At 53.3% G+C, this 18,781-nt stretch overlaps 1 protein-coding gene across 4 annotated transcripts in view; it reads right to left on the reverse strand.

The window, feature by feature from the left end:
• Positions 1–6,618: 6,618 nt before the first annotated feature.
• The window catches only part of TTC39C (tetratricopeptide repeat domain 39C), a 34,111-nt gene continuing 21,948 nt past the window's right edge, over positions 6,619–18,781 (reverse strand). For 3 of the 4 annotated variants that reach the window (XM_059707460.1, XM_059707461.1, XM_059707462.1), the window contains 8 exons: positions 17,153–17,246; positions 15,553–15,660; positions 14,601–14,710; positions 13,055–13,178; positions 10,481–10,578; positions 9,628–9,732; positions 8,574–8,612; positions 6,619–7,383 (listed from right to left, as the gene is read on the reverse strand). In XM_059707460.1, coding sequence (XP_059563443.1) covers positions 7,294–7,383; positions 8,574–8,612; positions 9,628–9,732; positions 10,481–10,578; positions 13,055–13,178; positions 14,601–14,710; positions 15,553–15,660; positions 17,153–17,246 — 768 coding nt within the window. In that variant the 3' untranslated portion in view covers positions 6,619–7,293. The remainder of the gene's footprint in view (positions 7,384–8,573; positions 8,613–9,627; positions 9,733–10,480; positions 10,579–13,054; positions 13,179–14,600; positions 14,711–15,552; positions 15,661–17,152; positions 17,247–18,781) is intronic. The other variant, XM_059707463.1, reaches the window with a different exon arrangement.

Here is an 18,781-nt window from a genome sequence, read left to right on the forward strand (position 1 = left end):
TGGGTCTGGACCTCCCATGCGCGCTGGTGAGCATACTGGCTGGCGCCACCGCCTCGCCCCTGACACTCCCCTTCCCCGTGTCGCTCTCCACGTGCGTGACTGCCCGTGGCCCCATGCACGCAGCTAACCCCGCAGAGAGAGGGGCCCATGAGGCGCACAGCACTTTTCCTCTGGAGACACTGGCCCATGGAGAGGTCGGCATCCATCCGGAGGCCTCTTGTGTCTCAGTCATGTGGATCCTGGCAATACCTGGGCCCCGTTGTCCTCCCTAAGCCACACCCCCCAGCAGCTGGCTGCAGGTCACTGGTCGCAGCAGCTCAGTTTTACCAACTAAAGCAGCATTGACCCATTTAAATGCCCTCTCACCCTTTCAGGCTCACATGTGTGCAGGGCATTCAATAACACTTCGATCATGTGTCCCAGATGCTCAGCGGCCTCCCTAATCCATCCTCAAATGTTTAACAAAGCAACAAGAGCCGGACAGCGTGGCTCAGTGGTTGAGGGTCTACCTATGAACCAGGAGGTCACGGTTCAATTCCTGGTCAGGGTACATGCCTAGGTTGCGGGCTCAATGCCCGGGTTGTGCAGGAGGCAGATGATCAACAATTCTCTCAGCATCAATGTTTCTATCTCTCTCTTCCTCTCTGAAATCAATTTAAAAAATTTTTCTTAAAGCAACAAGAACCACTAGAAACCAAACGTTAAATAGCATTGTTATAGAACACGGGAGAAAAAACAAGCAACGCTTAGAGAAACGGAGTTACACGGCTTTCGGCGACTCAGAGGAGGTTGCCTCTCAAATTCTGAGCAAACCAATACGGTGGGAGCCCCTCTTTCACCCCCTTTTGGTGTCTTTGTCCCCCAAATATGGGTTATACTTCCCGACCTTTCGCGGGCTTTGCAAAAAGCCCCAGGTGTTGGGGGTCTTGAGACCACACCTAAGAGCCTGGCCTGGCGCCAGCACTGGTAACCCCCTCCGGGGCTGTGTCACGGTCTACGGCCTCTAAGATGCAAGCATTTAGGTAACAGGTCTTGCTAGACCAGTTTCTGGGAAAAGAGCAGTGACTTAATTATAGGTTATCAAGAAGGTACATTAGGTTACTGGCACAAATTCAGATTGCTAGGCCCCCCTGCCCTCACCCCAGAAATGTCTTATTTTCCCCATCAGCATCAGGGCACCCTAGTTGATGTTGCTAATGATTTGAGGTGGTTTTATAATCGTCTTGTCCTTGTGTCCATCTCCTTTTTCAGACGCCAGGGATCTCAAGTGTGAACCCACTGTTGCGCAGGGCTCCCTGCCTGCCTCCCCCCTAACCCTTACTCTGTAGAAGCCCAAGGTAACCCCCATCTCATCTGACCAGCTGCTGCCCACTTGACTCTCGAAATCAGTCCTGAGCACACGCGTTGTCACCTGTGATTTTATCCGTCAGGTCCCAGGCCTCGTGTGTCCTCCTGGCCATCAGTGTCCTTTAAAACTCGCCCAGGAATCTCCCAGTTTACCACGCCGACGGGCTAGAAGCACTTCCTCAGCGGCCCCACGATACACACTCCATGACTAAGCATGACTGGGCTCCAGGCATGAACCTGCGTGTGCTCGAATCTTCTCTCTGATTTACTGGATACTAACCCAGAGATAACGTAGGGCAACGTTTCTCTCAGACCACCTGGATCACGCCTTCCTAAGCCCTACCCAAACCTCCTGAATGCGAGGCTCAGAGAGGACCATCCTGTAAAACGGAAATTTGAGAACCGTTGGCCAGTGGGAGGAAAAAGTAAGGATAACCCAGAGCTCACCTGGGTCACACGTGTCTTGCTTCTCTTTCAAGCCCCAGCCATCGAGGGGCCTGAGTTCACCCCGCGGCTGGTTTTCACAGGGAGGCGAGGCCCACGGTGCACTGGGTGACTCCTGCGCACCTTACGCTGGAACAGACCTCTCTTGTGGACCATCCTCTTGTTCCCCTCACCCTTTATTTTTCTCCCGACCTTCCAAGTCTCCTCCCACTACTATTATCTTCTTGAGATGATCTGGGCTTGGCATTGTTTTCTACAAAATAGAGCACCAACAGGATCCAAAAAATACATATAAGAAACACCAACTGGTGCACTGTGACTGTGCGACTGGATAGCTTATCTCCGCAGCCACACAGCCACGCGGGATACCTGCCCACACCACCTGCTGCAGGAAGCAGTCAGCCGGGACGTTCACACAGCAAAGCAACACACCCCTGTGTGCGTGCGTTTCAACAGTAAGGCACGCACTGTCCTTCCATCGCAGTCGGCAGAAATGTAAGTGCAAATTCTGTGAGTGACTGATTATACACTATATCCCCACAAATATTCTAATCGTCTGACACCAGGAAGTAACAATCCTTTTCTCAACTACTTCCCTATCACGTGTAAAATAACAAAGACCCCTCGCCCATAAAGGGAAAACCTCAAGTGCATTCACCACGAGAGTGCATGTTGCATTCGTGTGATCAGACTAGGCCTCCAGGCCGCACATGTGGCGAGAGTCCACGAAATAGACAGTACGGGCGTCTCCCGTCAGAGGCAGCATCTAACACAAAAGTATATTTGCCATCAGAAACGAGGCCCATCTGAGAGCCTCCAGAATACGAAAGGGGAGGAGGGATGCCAACACAAACCGCACACACAGATGCAGATGGTCCCACTGGCCCAGCTGCTTTCTTCATCAGGGCAGGCAAGAGCGTTTTACCCTAAACCGAGTCCCCAGGCAGGTCCCGGAGTCCCAGGCTGGGCCGATCACGGTACGCAGGCCAGTAACGGGATTACTCAGCTCAAAAAATGCCCAAGTGCCCATCTGCAGAGGAGTGGATAAAAAAAACAACAACTCACTGAGCCATCAAGAAAGGGCAAAGGAAAAACACCGCTTTTGGGTGAAGCGGCAGTGTGTTGTGTTACTTTGCTTCAATCGGTGGTGTGACAAGGTAAAAAACAACCAAACAAAAAAACCAGACAAAAACGACTACGGTGCTTTTACACCATGGAATACTACCCAACAACAACAACAACAAAAGAACTCTTACCATTTGCAACAGCAAGGATGGACCTGGAGAGCATTATGCTGAGCGAAATAAGCCAGTCAGAGAAAGACAAGTACTCCATGATCTCACTAATCTGTGGAATCTAATGAACCAATTAAACTGGAGATAAATATTTTGATGATCAAAAATAGACCCAGAGATATAGAAGCATGAACAGACTGTTGAAGCTCAGAGGGAAGGCAGGGGAAGGTGGGGTAAGAGATCAGCCAATGAATTTGTCTGCATATATGCATAACCCATGCATAACCCACAGGCAATGGGGTGGTCAGGGCGAGTAATGGGGGGGAAGGAGGACCCACATAATACTTTCAACAATAGAGACTTTTTTCTAAATGCCCGTGGACATCAGTGATCTGAGGTGCAGCTCTGGCTGCGGCTTTTAGAGTCACTGTCTACCCCATCCGTGCTCTGCCACCAGGTGAGGAGCCCAGCACCACAGGGTTACCCTGCACCAAACTAGGACAGACAGTCTAGACCAGCCATGGGCAAACTATGGCCCGTTTGAAATGAATAAAACTATTGAAAAAAAAGACCGTACCCTTTTATGCAATGATGTTTACTTTGAATTTATATTAGTTCACACAAACACTCCATCCATGCTTTTGTTCCGGCCCTCCGGTCTAGTTTAAGAACCCATTGTGGCCCTCGAGTCAAAAAGTTTGCCCACCCCTGGTCTATACTCAGACCTGCTCTCTCACGACTAAAGGAAAACCTATTGTATGGCGTAACGTTGTCTATTCCATTAGGTCAGTGGTCCGCAAACCGCAGCTTGCAAGCCACATGCAGCTCTTTGGCCCCTTGAGTGTGGCTCTTTCACAAAATACCATGTGTGCGCACGCGTGTACAGTGTGAAGCTGACTTAAAACTTAGTAAAGTTTATTAAGTTAATTTTAGGGAACGTTGTGGAGTGAAGATGTAGTGTCAAGGATTGAGAAAGGTATGTTGAGATGGTTTGGACACATAGAGAGGATGAACGAAAGGAGATAGACGAAACAAGTATACAAGATGAGTGTGGATGGGAGAGTCCGAAGGGGTCGACCTCAGTGAACATACCTCCATCAGATTGAGGATGTTTTTAGCAAAGGCCAGCTTAGGAGGACCCTAATTAAGTTAATAACAATGTACCTACCTATATAGTTTAAGTTTAAAAAATTTGGCTCTCAAAATCGTCGTACTGTTGATATTTGGCTCTGTTGACTAATGAGTTTGCCAACTTCTGCGTTAGGTGAAATGAACACAAACGTAGCTGAAATCTTGAAATCTCTCTGGAGAAACGTATTTTAAAGCAGTTAATGCAGGAACAATGTTTTAAAAATTTGAGAAACACCGGTCTTTACTCTTTGCGGAATAACAGCTCCAACACTATAGGACTGAAGATGCCAGCAGCGACGCTGAGGCAAGCACTCGTGGTCCAGAAATGCTGCACTGTCAGGAGTTCGCCGCGCATCCAACAGCCAAGAAGCGAACGAAATGGCAAGAGCCACGTTGTAAAGATTCATGAAGTTCTTCCCTTCAGATTCGCTGGAACCAGGGGTCCGGGATGTTCAGGCACGAAGTCCTCTCTGCGGAAAGCATCTACGAGGCTTCAGTGTCGACCCCCTCTGGAGGGAGGGCAGGGCCTCTTCTCTCGGGCTGTACGCGATCTGCAGGGCTCACACCGGAAAGTCAATGTGAAGGAACACGTTGGAAGCGAGGAAACGTGAGGGTAACAGCCAAGGTCGGTGAAGAACACTCACTTCTTTCCAAGGAACTATCATCCCCTCCCGGCCGACGAAGTAGATTGAACCTGCCTGCAGTCTGCGCGGCTCCTCCCATGTTGAATTTGGGGAAGCAGCATCAAGTGTGAACACTGCGTAAGATCACGCTTCGGCTAAAAGGATGTGTGCGGGGAGCCAATTCCAGCATGTCAGGAAGGGCCCAATCATCTGGGAATGGCTAAAAGGGCATCCTAGTCTACATATTACTGCCTCCTACTGGCCAAACTCCTGAACAGCCATAGGCAAATTCCCCCATTCCGACAATGCTTGAGATAGGAAACCTTACCCTTTGAAGTGTATAGCTCCACCTCGCCTTAGGACGAATTGTGTTAATAAAAAGCAAGGGGTCCTGAGACGAGGAGATCTTAGGCTCCTCTGGCCCCCAAATGCCTTTCAAAATTATGCTTCGTCTCTGGACTCTTTATTAAGTTACACACAGCCCTTCTCCAGATTGCTGAACCCTTCTAGATGCTGGAACAAGAACCACGGCAGATGGGTAAATAAACGACACTCCACGATGACACACTTTAGCTCAATATAAACTTGTAAAAAATCGACCCTTACGATTGAGCCAACTGAGCCACACAATCATGGTGTTGTGCCCTGATTTCAAAGTTCCCAAGACCTCCAGGGAGCCAGTCAGTCCGATGCAAAAGCAAAGAGTCATTTATTTTCAAACCTAGGTTTGGCTCCCCTGCCACACTCACCCATGCAACGGTAAGCTCCAGTGGCCGAGAGAGAGGCCTGATGGGACCGGGGGTTTTATAGGGGGGTGGAGTGAGGGCAGGAGCGGGGACTGTGGGCCCCGCCGATTGGCCAGGCACGAGTCGGGTCATCTCTATGGCGCGCACGTCCCTTGATTGTCATTGGTTAGTTTAAAGAAATCCTGGGCGTGGCCAGCAGGGGCCTGGGCTTTCGGGAAGAAGGTACTCTCCTGAGCACATGGCGGCTGCCCCAAAAATGGAGGACCCAGGGCAAGATGGAGGGCGCAGTCCTAGCCCCCCCCCAGGGCGAGCTGAGCCCGGGCTCCAGGGGCCAGTCCGGTTGCTGGGGGTCCAGTACATCGACCAGTTCCAGCCCAGGCAGGAAGTCCACGTCCTCCGTCTCGTTCCCGGGGGCGTCGGCGATCGCCTCCTCCTCCATCTCCTCGGGCGAGGGCACGCGCCCCGCCCCGCCACCGCTGCTGCCGCGTGGGTCCTCCGGTCCGGGGGCGGCGGGCGGGTGGCAGCCTGCGCCGGGCTCCCGCCGTGGGCTGGGGAGTCGGTGCCCGAGGCCGCCAGCAGCGTGGTCAGGCCCCGAGACGACTCGCCCTTTCAATGGCAGAAACCCTTAAGGGACTGAGGTATTTTTTCAAAATAGATTTTTATTGATTTCAAGGAGGAAGGGAGAGATACAGAAGCATCAATAGTGAGAGAGAATCCTTGATCGGCTGCCTCCTGCACGCCCCCTACTGGGAACGGAGCCCACAACCCAGACAGGACATGTGCCCGGACTAGGAATTGAACCCGGGACCCTTCAGTCTGCAGGCCAAACCAGCTAGGGTGGGACTGAGGTATTTTGATTCTTCAAAACCACAGGTGTGCAGCACTGGACAAAGGTGCAATTAAATGGCAATTACAATGAGCGACAAAGGATTAAAAATAACTCTGAACTCCTGTTACCTCCAATGACCTGAGCGCAGGGGAAGTTAGGACACCCGGCCAGGAGGTAGCCCAGCACAGCCTTCCGATGGCTCCATCCCTCGAAACACTCTGCAGACAGCCTGGAGATAAATACTTGGACGAGACAACCTCAGCTGAAGAGCAATTGTTTTTTTTTAATAAGGAAAACAAGGAACTCTGGGATCTTAACATATACTTTTTACAATAAAGGAATATTCGCTTCCTGGTCCGGAGACCGGTCCACTGGTAACAGGAAGAACTAATTGGGGTAAATCAATTTGCTTTTTGTGCCTGAGTTTCGTGGTCTGGGCTGCGGGGATCGGAATATCTGTGCCATGTTCTCCACGGGGCCGGCGCGAGGGCAAAAGAAAAACACCGGAAGCACTTCCTTTTCCCCAAAACACAACGTAACTGCCGCAGCGAGGCCGTCACCAGCCGCACGGGCACCTCTCGGTGTGGCCCCGCAGACGTGTGCTTACGGTCGGCGTGTCCACAAGATCGCAGGTTGGGTGTGGAGCTTGGTTTTTATTTTAAAAATAATAAATCACAAAACTAAAGTGTCTGAACAAGGTCACTTAACCCCTCCCAGGCGTTGGTTACAAGGACTAGATCTCATTGCTGCTTTTTGGAGCTAGATCTCCACTACGGCGGCCTAACCGGGGAACCGGGAAGCGTCTGTCCCTGCGCAGGCGGCGGCGGTGGCGGGGAAGGCGGGTCCTCGAGGAGCAAGGAGCGGCGTCCTCTGCTTCCAGCCTCTGCCTCCAGCCGCAGGGGCAGAACCCGGAGCGGGGACGGGGGGAGCCCCGCCCGTCACTGCGGGACCAGCTCCCGCAGGGAGGCCAGCGCCGCGTGGATGCGCACGTGCAGTCTGTTCTCAAAGTCGTAGCCAGAGAAATCCTCCTGGAAGAACAAGAAAGGCACTGAGGGCCGCGCGGCGGAGCCACCGCAGGGTGAACCCGAGTTCTGTCCGTCCCCAGGGACACCCCTCCCACTCCCGCCAAAGGCTCTGCACCCACTTGGTTTTATTTCCCAATCGCTGAGCTTTGGGTTTTTTTTTTAAATATCTTTTATGGATTTCAGAGAGGAAGGGAGAGGGAGAGAGAGAAAGATCCATGATGAAAGAGAGTCATGGATCGGCTGCCTCCTGCATGCCCCCTACTGGGGGATGAAGCCTGCAACTTGGGCACGTGCCCTGACCTGGAATTGACCCCGGGACCCTTCAGTCCACAGGCCAATGCTCTATCCACAGAGCCAAACCAGCCAGGGCATGACCTTTTTAAAGAATGCTAACTGCAGCCCTAGCTGGTGTGGCTCAGTGGATAGAGCGTTGGCCTGCGGACTGAAGGGTCCCAGGTTCGATTCTGGTCAAGGGCACATGCCTGGGTTATGGGCTCAATCCTCAGTGGGGCGTGCAGGAGGCAGCCGATCAGTGATTCTCTCTCATCATTGATGTTTCTATCTCTCTCTCCCTCTCCCTTCCTCTCTGAAATCAATAAAAATAATATTTAAAAGAAAAAAAGAATGCTAACTGAACGTCATTAATGCGTCTCTGTGATGTTTTCCTCGTGTGACTCCTGACACCGTGGTCTTACGCGGCGCTCCATGTAAGCGGCCGTGAGAAATTATTTAATCGGGAACGTGGTTATGAAATGTCGTTACTTTCCACTCAAAGAAGAAGAGGGTGCATAAGGCAGGATGAGCGCGTCCACGGGAGTGTCTTATGATGCTGGTCATGTCACTTAAAGCTCAAGTGCTTGCTGACTCAACGATCGCCCCTTTTCCTTTCCAGAAATAGCAATCAGACCGCCATTTCCCCAAATCTCTTGAGTTTAGACCAGGGGTGGGCAAACTTTTTGACTCGAGGGCCACAATGGGTTCTTAAACTGGACCGGAGGGCCGGAACAAAAGCATGGATGGAGTGTTTGTGTGAACTAATATAAATTCAAAGTAAACATCATTACATAAAAGGGTACGGTCTTTTTGTTTTTTAGTTTTATTCATTTCAAACGGCCGGATATAGTTTGCCCACGGCTGGTTTAGACTCAGTGTGCAGAGGACAGGGCCTGGGCGGGAAGACTTAGGATCCTTACCTTTGCCTGGAGAAGGAGAGCTCTGCCTCTTGCTACCGTCTGTGAAGACAAACACACATCTCTTAACACCTCCGCCTGCTCAAGCGGAAAAGGTTGTAACAGGAGGATATGCTAATTCAGTCACAGAGGTGAGTCAACCGCTCATGTAATGAAGACTCAACTTTCCCTTAGCCCAATGATGTCAATAGATTTATATCAAGACGTTACTCCATGAACAATTTTCATAACCTTCACTATCACCCCATAAACAAAACAACTTAGAAGAGTTAGAATAGTGCAGGTGAAGGTCTTCCTAAAAGAACCTAAGATTGGTGACAATTAAAACGCTTACTGACGTCGGTAAGTTATGTCTCGTTATGTGTTTAAGGGTAAGGGTTATGCGACAATCAGGTTTCCGTGGGTCCGTAACTCAACTTTCAGGAAGCCCACATATTTGGAAACCGAGTGGAACTTGCTAAAAATTAGAATTTTACAAAACCAGTATCATGTCATTGAGCTCCCAAAAGAAGGTAGCAAGCAAATCCAGCACCACTGGAATCCTGTTTTTTAAAGAAACCCGCCCCATTATACGTATATACACATCTTCATAGGAATTATCAAGTTAACATATAAGGTATTCTAACATTTTTAAGTAATCATACGCGTCATCCCATTTATTCTCACCACGATCTTTATTACATTGGCAAGACGGGCACTTTTTTATCCTGATTTATAGACGAGGAGGGAGGTCCTGGTTGAGGGACTGAGCCAGGGGCACAGGAAGGTAATGGCAGAGGATCCTCACGCATAAGCCACACCACGACCCACATTCCTCCCTGAAAATGGCCTCGATCCCCCCTCAGGTAAGTTTTTGCCCCAAAATCTCATTCCAGAGAAGACATTATCTCCTAAACAGATAGAATTCGTGGCTTCTTGGACTCTCCTTATGGGAAATAAAAACACCCCCCCCCCCCGCCAGCTCCCCCCGTTTCATCCATTTCCCATAAACGAAGGCTGCTTTTGCCTGCTCGCACGTTCCCGGTGATGAACTTCAAGAAAACACATGAGGTCTCACCTCTGGCTTGTCTAACAGGAGACAGCCCAGCTCATAGCAGGCGTACGGCTGGACGTACAGGTTGTTCTGACGACACAACTCATCCTTCGCAGCGCGCTGGAAGAACTGAAAGAAAGACACGTCACTGGGCGGATCGACTGCCTCAACGAGGCTCCGTGTCCCACTCAAGGCCCACCCCAGCTTCAGGGCGGCCATGCGCCGGGGACCTGCGGCTACAGAGGCGGGAAAAGTGAACACACGCTGACCTGATGCTTTTTGTTTTTTGTTAATCCTCGCCCGAGAACATTATTCCCATTGCTTTTTTAGAGAGAGACGGAGGGAAGGAGGGAAGAGGGAGGCGGGAGGGAGAGAGAGAGAAAGAGAAACATCGATGTGGGAGAGACACATGGATTGGTTGCCTCCCACACGCACCTCAACCGTGGCCAGGGATGGGGAACCTGCAAGCCAGGCATGTGCCCTTGACCAGGAATCAGACCGAGACCCTTCAGTACACGGGCCAACGCCCTAACCACTTGGCAGCACCAGCCAGGGCTGTTAAACACACATTTGCATTTCTCTAACTATGAGACTTCACTCTGCTCCTTCAACACTGTGTTCACACTCGCCCTCCTCCAACTGAGACTGTCGTCATTGGTAGAAAGGAGGCTGCGTGTGTAGGAGGCTGAATGTGAAGGAGGCCGGGTGTGAAGGGCGTTGCAGGAACCCGGGGCTGCACTAAACCTGGCACCAACCAGCACCCGGCAGCGTAGGGGTGAAGCCCACGTGCAGGGAGGCTGGGTGCGCGTGCCTCTTCTTACCTCCCTGCCCACACGTAGCAGGTCCCGCCCCGCCCTCCGCGGCGCTGCCCGCCTACCTGGGCGGCGTCCTCCGTGTTCCCCAGACACTTGTGGATGGCCCCGAGCAGCAGGTGCTTCAGCCCCACGGCAGCGTCGTCGTCCACCTCATGGCAGGCTGGAGAGAGGCAGAGGGCGGAGGGGCACGGCCCTTAGTTCCCCACGCGTCACCCAGAGCGAGTCTTCCACTGTCTACACCACTGGTTGGCAAACTGTGGCTCCCGAGCCACATGTGGCTCTTTGGCCCCTTGAGTGTGGCTCTTCCTAAGCCTTAGGAGGACCCTAATTAAGTTAATAACAATGGACCTACCTATACAGTTTCAGTTTAAAAAATGTGGCTCTCAAAAGAAATTTCAACCGTCCTACTGTTGATATTTGGCTCTGCTGACTAATGAGTTTGCCAACCACTGGTCTACACGCACTCGGTTCATGATTCTGCCCCTGAGAACCAGAAGGGCCCTGGACCCCTGGAGGTCCGTCAGGTCCGAAAGGCTGGCGACCACTGCCCTAGACGGTGTGGCTCAGTGGATAGAGCATCGGCCTGCGGACTGAAGGGTCCCAGGTTCAATTCCGGTCAAGGGCATGGACCTCGCTTGCAGGCTCCTCCCTGGCCCTGGCCCTGGTCGGGGCACATGCAGGAGGCAACCCATCCATGTGTTTCTCTCACATCGATGTTTCTCTCCGTCTCTCCGTCTCTCTCCCTCTCTCTCTAAAATCAATGGAAACACATCCTCCGGGAGGCACAAAAAACAACAACAACAACAAAAAATCCTCCAGAAGGGTCCCCTTCCTCCACCGTTTAGTGAAGATCCTCAAAGAGACGCCGAGGCACAAGCCGCAGGGAGGAGGGAGCCGACGCGGCTGCTTGGAACTACGTGGAAGGAGACGACGGAAAGGCCTCGCACTCTGGGACCCCGACCACGTGTCCTGGAAAGGCAGTACCATGGAGGCAGGGACGAGCCCGGTGGGTCCACAGGTCCGGGGGGAGGGCAGGGGGCTCAGGGGTCTGAGGGCCGTGACCATCTACATGATTACACCCGTGAGAGTGGACGCACGCCATTACACGCGCGTCTAACCCCGCACCACGCGTGAATCTCACGTAAACGGGACGCTGGGTGACAGTGACGTGTCGGTGTGGGTGCATCAGCTGCACCAAAGGCTCCCCTGTGGGGGGGGGGGGAGGCCGATGGCTGGGGGGCAGCTCGTATGGGGAAGGGAGAGGGGAGCTATGTGGGTCTCTTCGAACCTAAACGGCCCTAAAAAACAAAGCCTGTTTACACATTTAACTGCACCATATTGACTTCATAGCCCTGCCGCGGGCATTGGCCGTGCTCGTATGGGCACCGCCCTCGTCACGGAGGCGCCGGACCCGACCCTCCCCCTCGAGAACCTCACTGTCCACTGGGGAGGAGGGGGCACGGGCGGAGGGCGTGAGGGAAGTTTTCCCAGGACACGAGAAAGGAGGGATTGGAACGCAGCAGAGCGAATGAAGGAGGAAAAGAAGGAATTATGTCTACGGACCAATGAAGACACAGATTTGGGAAGCTTTTATAGATATGTACATACACATACATGCATACACATCCGCACACACGGACACACGCCCATACAAGCACCAGGACGGCACGGGCAGCGAACGTGAAGAATGGAACCTGAGCCGATAGAGCAGCCCCTGCCCCCAAACGCTGGGCTGGGAGCAGCTCCCCGTGACGAGCACCGGCGAGCCCGGCCGGCGGGGCTCAGGGTGAGCGTCCACCTGTGAACCAGGAGGTCAGGTCGATTCCATCAGGGCACAGGCCCGAGTTGTGGGCTCGATCCCTGGTGGGGGGCGTGCAGGAGGCAGCCGATCCATGATTCTCTCTCATCATTGATGTTTCTCTCTGTCTCCCTTTCCCTTCCTCTCTGAAATCAATAAAAACATATTTTTTTAAAAAAATAGGGGAAATCCTTTAAAAATAAAAAAATACGGACTAACCCCAAGGCAGCAGCCATTTGGGGAATGGGGTGCCGTTCACACTCATGCCTGCGTTCAGTCTTTCCTGAGCACTTATGTGCTGGGAAGGCCCAGGTACTTGAGATACAGCAGAAACAACACAGAAACCCTCTGCCCTTAAGAAACCGACCTTTTGTTGTTGCGGATTCTCACCCGAGGATACGCTCCCACTGATTTTTAGAGAGTGGGAAGGAGGGAGGGAGAGACAGAGAGAGGAACATCGATGTGAGAGACACATGGACTGGCTGCCTCCTGCATGCGCCCAGACCAGGGCCAGGGGTCGAGCCTGTAACTGAATCAAACCTGGGCACCTTCAGTCCTCAGGCTGACGCTCTATCCACTGAGCCAAACCGGCACGGGGCTTTTAAATGTTTTAATGGATGTTTTAGAGAGAGAGGAAGGGAGGAGGAGAGAGAGAGAAACATCAACGATGAGAGAGAACCACAGATCGGCCGCCTCCTGCACACCGTACACTGGGGATCAAGCCACAACCCCCGCACGTGCCCGCACCGGGAATCAAACCGTGACCTCCTGGTTCGTAGGCTGACCCTCGGCCCGAGCCCCGCCGGCCGGGCCGGGATGGGTTTGGTTTGGGTTTTACCTTGACTCATCCTCTGCAGGCTGGGGAAGGAGCAGTTGGGGAGGGCCTTCCAGAGGTACAGCACTTCCACGGAGGCCAGCACGCACAGCGCGCGGGTGGGCGCCTGCTTCCGGAACCTCTCCGCCTGCAACGGGTCGGGACGGTCAGGCCACGCATTTCTTTACAACAGATTCAAACAGGACGTTCATGCTTGGAGACACCACAGGACTCCGTTCAGGGCGGGCGTGAGCCGGCCCCTCCTACAGAGCTGCGAGGCAAACACCTTCCGCAAGAAACGCTCGCTCTCTGGTCCCTAGTCCACTGGCACATCCCTCTCATTCTTCGCCTCGGTCTGCCATCGCGGCTCGGGAGGGGTCCAGGAACGTGGGGATGAAACCAGATGCGCTTCCTTCTGTTCAGGCGAGAGGGGCTTCTAGACCTGGAGGAGGCCACTCGGTGGGGGTCAGGGGAGGGGAGCCGGGGAGCCGGCAAGTGGCGGTTTGTGGAATTTCTCATTTCCTGCCTAGCTCAGTGCTCTCGGGGCCTCGCACACTACAGTCTAGTGCAGTGATGGCGAACCTATGACACGTGTCAGAGGTGACACGCGAACTCATATTTTTGGTCCGTTTTTCTTTGTTAAATGGCATTTAAATACATAAAAGAAATATCAAAAATGTAAGTCTCTGTTTTACTGTGGTTGCAAATATCAAAAAATTTCTGTATGTGACACGGCACCAGAGTTAAGTTAGGGTTTTTCAAAATGCTGACACGCCGAGCTCAAAAGTCGCCATCACTGCTCTAGTTCATCCTCAAACTAAGTCACTGGGAGCTCATTCGATAAACATTCGTGAAATGAAAACCACGGGACACTCAGGACGTGGCCAGGAGTCACGTGACGCACGGCAACTCAGCCAACTCTTACTCTTTAAGGTACAGGGCACATTAGGGACGCTGTCCCCGCGGTCCCGGGCCTGTCTGTCGTACACGGGATGTGTGTAATTTTCTTAATCAGGGCAAAATGTGATCTGGCCCGGCCAGCGTGGCTCAGTGGTTGAGCATCGACCTATGAACCAGAAGGTCAGGGTTCGATTCCCGGTCAGGGCACGTGCCGGGGTTGTGGGCCCGATCCCCAGTGTAGGGTGTGCAGGAGGCAGCTGATCAGTGATTCTCTCTCACCTTTGATGTTTCCATCTCTCTCCCCATTTCCCTTCCTCTCTGAAATCAAATAAAAAATATTTTTAAAAGAATGGGATGTGTTCGCTGTCCTGGCCGAGGGCCCGCCTACTTGCCTTCTGAGTGACCTAACCCTCCGACTGTGCTTCCCCACAGGTGTGCGCCTCGGCTCTCGAGGGTCTGCGAGATCTCCACCCCCTCAACCCCCACGACTGCTCCATGACCCGCCGCACACCACGCACCGCACTCGGAGCAGAAGTCCGACCGTGCCAGGGGGGAGCCACGCTTGCCGGGCACGGAGGTTGCCAGCTGTCAATCGGATGCCCTAGGCCCCGAGAGGTGGTGTCGGCTGCAAAAGCCCATCCCCAGCAACACCGCCCGCAGGCCCACCCACCTTCCTCACGGAGAACTGCTCGATCTGGTTGTTCTTCCTCTTGAAGAGCTTCTGCACCTCCTTGAAGATGGCCTGCGCGCCGTCCACGTCGCCGGCGGCCCCCTGGCAAACTGAGAAACGCCGTTTATTCTCACGTGTCGGAGGAAGCGCTCTCAGGGTCACCTGGGCTGGTGGCACTTGGAAATGTGGCCACATCGACAAAGGGGCGCAGATGGGTTAAGAGACGGTGACACAAAGGACTGTGCCTCCTGCCGGCCACCAGTGGGGGATTTAACAGCCGTTTCCCGGGGTTCCACCAGGGGGCAGCATCTCTCTCTCTCTCTCTCTCTCTCTCTCTCTCTCTCTCTCTCTCTCTCTCTCTCTCCTCAGGCCACGGCAGGAAGTCGGGAGACCTCAGTCCTTTCAGAAATGGCGGGTGTGTCTGCAGGGGGACGAGCGGTGTGGGAACAGCGTGTGCTCTGCACAGTGACTGCACATACAACAGGGTCCTCAGGAAACACACGGTGGAGCGACTACTCAGAGCCTGAGCCACTTGAAGGACAGAAACGCAATGAGAAAGACGTGCCGGATTCTTAAAAATTCTTTCAATCCCCAAGAAATAAATGTATTTTAGAAAATGCAGCAGAGGGTAGAGGTAGGTGGAGGCTGCTTAGGGCAACAAGCATCCCGAGACACGGACGTGACCAGCCCAGAGAGGGAGGTGGGGGGTGGGGGTGGGGGGGAGGTGTGTGTTGCTGAAATTGTCAGTGAGCCCAGCATTATGCTGCTGGCCATGCGACAGCACAAAACACGGACACGCTGGGGAAACGGAGGAAGCAGAGCTCCGCCTCCTCCTGCCGGGATGCTCCCTCTGCGGACGGTGTGACCGTGCGCGTCCGAAATCCGAAACGAGAGACGTTGCTGCCACAGGGACAGGCAGTGCTGAAACAGTGTGTTCTGCAGTCGCACTCACCGGCGGTCAGGTAGGCGTAGTAGCACTGCGACCACCGGGACTCGTTCTTCAGTCTCTCGAAGGAGCCAAAGGCGTCCTGGAAGTTCAGCTCGATCATGCTGCACCAGCCTGGGAGAGAACAGGGTCAGGGCAGCTCGATCGGCTGCACCAGCCTGGGAGGGAGCAGGGTCAGTGCAGCTCGATCGGCTGCACCAGCCTGGGAGGGAGCAGGGTCAGGGCAGCTCGATCAGCTGCACCAGCCTGGGAGAGAACAGGGTCAGGGCAGCTCGATCGGCTGCACCAGCCTGGGAGGGAGCAGGGTCAGGGCAGCTCGATCAGCTGCACCAGCCTGGGAGGGAGCAGGGTCAGTGCAGCTCGATCAGCTGCACCAGCCTGGGAGGGAGCAGGGTCAGTGCAGCTCGATCAGCTGCACCAGCCTGGGAGGGAGCAGGGTCAGGGCAGCTCGATCAGCTGCACCAGCCTGGGAGGGAGCAGGGTCAGGGTAGCTCGATCAGCTGCACCAGCCTGGGAGAGAACAGGGTCAGTGTGCGCCCACAGCCTGGCCTGGCGACACATCTCCACCCCGTCATCTCCTCTGTGAGTGCTGTATGCACATCACCTGAAAACGCTTTCAAAATTATTTTGTTCTCACCCTAGCCGGTTTGGCTCAGTGGATAGAGCGTCAGCCTGTAGGCCAAAGGGTCCTGGGTTCGATTCCAGTCAAGGGCATGTATTCGGCAAGGTGCATGCAGGAGACAACCAATCCATGTGTTTCTCTCACATCGATGTTTCTCTGTCTTTCCCTCTCTCCCACTCTCTCTAAAAATCAACGGAAGGATTAAAAAGATAAGTAAAAATAAAATTATTTTTTTCTCTTAAATATTTTCAGTGTGCCATTTTGATTAAGACTTCACAGCCGGTGACGCAGTAAAGAGGGAATGTGAGGCAAAGATTTCTATAAAACACTCCCACGTGTCGCCGACGGGGTAAGATGGCCCCGAGCAGAGAGTCCTGTCCAGGGTGCGACGGCACAGGGACTTGGTGCCACGAGGTCACAGAGGGACTCGGTGGCAGGAGCAGGAAACTGTGTCGAATTCTCATGTGCAAGCGAATAATGTATTTACAAATGGTTCCAGTCCATTCAGTTAACACTGACTAACGCTGACAACCCATTATCCTAAATTCAAAATCTCATGAAGAATCAAGTATAAAGACATAATGAGCCCAGCTGGGGAGAGTGGGGGCGGGGCAGCTGAGCATCCACCTATGAACCAGGAGGTCGCAGGTTCCATCCCCAGCAGGGGGCGTGCAGGAGGCAGCGATCCATGATGTCTCTCTCATCGATATTTCTCTCTCTCTCCACAAAGCAATAAAACATATTTTTTAAAAAAGAAACCATGGGAATCACCAAGACAAGCGGCATTGCTTGTGCTACGCTAGCTGCGTCCTCTGACGACCCAGAGGCGGCAGCACTCGATGAGGACAGAGGCGGAGCAGCCCTACGAAGGAGGCGCCCAGGAGAGCGAGGTCACACTCAGGACAGGAGCCAGTGCGGCTGAGCCGTGAGCGCGCCCTTTCCCGACCGAAGGCCCGGCCCTCGCACTCAGGCCCTCGCACTCACCGATCTCGTACAGACAGACGTGCTGGATCTCCCTCTGGTCCACGGCGAGCTCCAGGGCCGTGTGGAAGGAGGCCAAGGCACTGTTGATCTGACACTGCGGGGAGAGGAAAGCCAGTCACCGCTGCCCCTGTCATCGCACCACAACTGCTGCATTCCAAGCAGTCTGCTCAACAGTCGTTAAAAACCGCTGAGCCCATGGAAGAGAGTGGCTCAAAGGCTCCTGGGAAGCCCGGCCAGTGTGGCTCAGTGGTCGACTATGAACCAGGAGGTCACAGTCTGATTCCCGGTCAGGGCACAGGCCTGGTTGCGGGCTCGATTCCATGTGGGGTGTGCAGGAGGCAGCCGATCCGTGATTCTCTCTCATCGTGGATGTTTCTCTCTCTCTCCCTCTCCCTTCCCCTCTGACATCAATAAAAATATATTTAAAAGCAATAAAAACAAAAGGGAGGCAGAGAGAGTTGACACACACAGAAGAGGCGGTGACTCTAGAGGCAGATTGGAGTGATGGGGCCACAAGCCCAGGAATGCGGGCGGTCACCAGTGCCTGCAAGAGGCGAGGAAAGACTCTCCCTGGAGCCCCAAACACCCGACGTCACCCACGGGCAGCTGGCTGGGCTCCTGGCCCCAGAACCATGAGGAAATGAACTCCTGTTGCTTTTATGCCACCAGAGTTATGGGAATTTGTTACTCAGCTTTAGAAAAGTAATACGGTATATTTCTTTAAAAACGGAGAAGCTTTTGCTGCGAGAGGCACTCAAGCAGAAATAGAAAGTGCTGAGACCATTATCAGATCGTAGTGACATCATCCCAGGAGCAGGCACAGCTCTAAATTCAGTTCTAGTTTCATTCCGATCGCTCACTGAGGAATCAGCATGAGCAGTCATTGAAACAGTGGAAATACAGCTCCCCTTACTTTTCACCCAAATAATTTAAAACAAAACTGATCTTGGGGAGCCCTGGCTGGTTTGCCTCAGTGGACAGAGCATCAGCCTGCGGACTGAAGGGTCCTGGGTTCGATTCCAGCCAAGGGCACAGGCCCTTGTTCATAGGTTGATGCTCAACCACGGAGCCACGCTGGCCGGATGCATCCTCGCTTTTCATTTTAGAGGAGGCCCTAACGTTGACGCATTAGATATCGTTTGCTAACAGTTTTTGTAGATGCCATTTTTACGGCAGGTGCAGACAGGGATCTGGATTCTTTGATTTTACTAATGACACCACGGAAGCTCAGACCAAGGAAACAACTCGAGGAAAATCCGCTGAGCTATTTACTTGCAGCAGCACCTGCCATCACGTGCAATGCTGTGAAGTAGCAGGGAAAGAACACCAGCCCAGGATCCCAACAGCGACTCCCCGCGGGGAAATGCCAGGTCACTGACATTAACTGCACACCAGCTACTCATGAAAACGGTGCTCACACGTCCACATTCGATTTGCAAACACAACTGCATCAAGTCTCGTGTGTGTGGAGGGAAGATGGAATGATCTGAATGTAAAGACAGAACGTAAGGATCGCTGGCTTATTTGTGTGAAGTCGCTCAGTGACGAGAGCCCTCCCTGTCACCGGTAACACGCTGAAGGACACGTGACAGCCCGCTTACTCACGGGTGACTCAGCATTAGTGCTGCA

This window comes from Myotis daubentonii, chromosome 8 (genome assembly GCF_963259705.1).
Source record: "Myotis daubentonii chromosome 8, mMyoDau2.1, whole genome shotgun sequence".
In the NCBI taxonomy this organism is placed as follows: Eukaryota; Metazoa; Chordata; class Mammalia; order Chiroptera; family Vespertilionidae; genus Myotis; species Myotis daubentonii.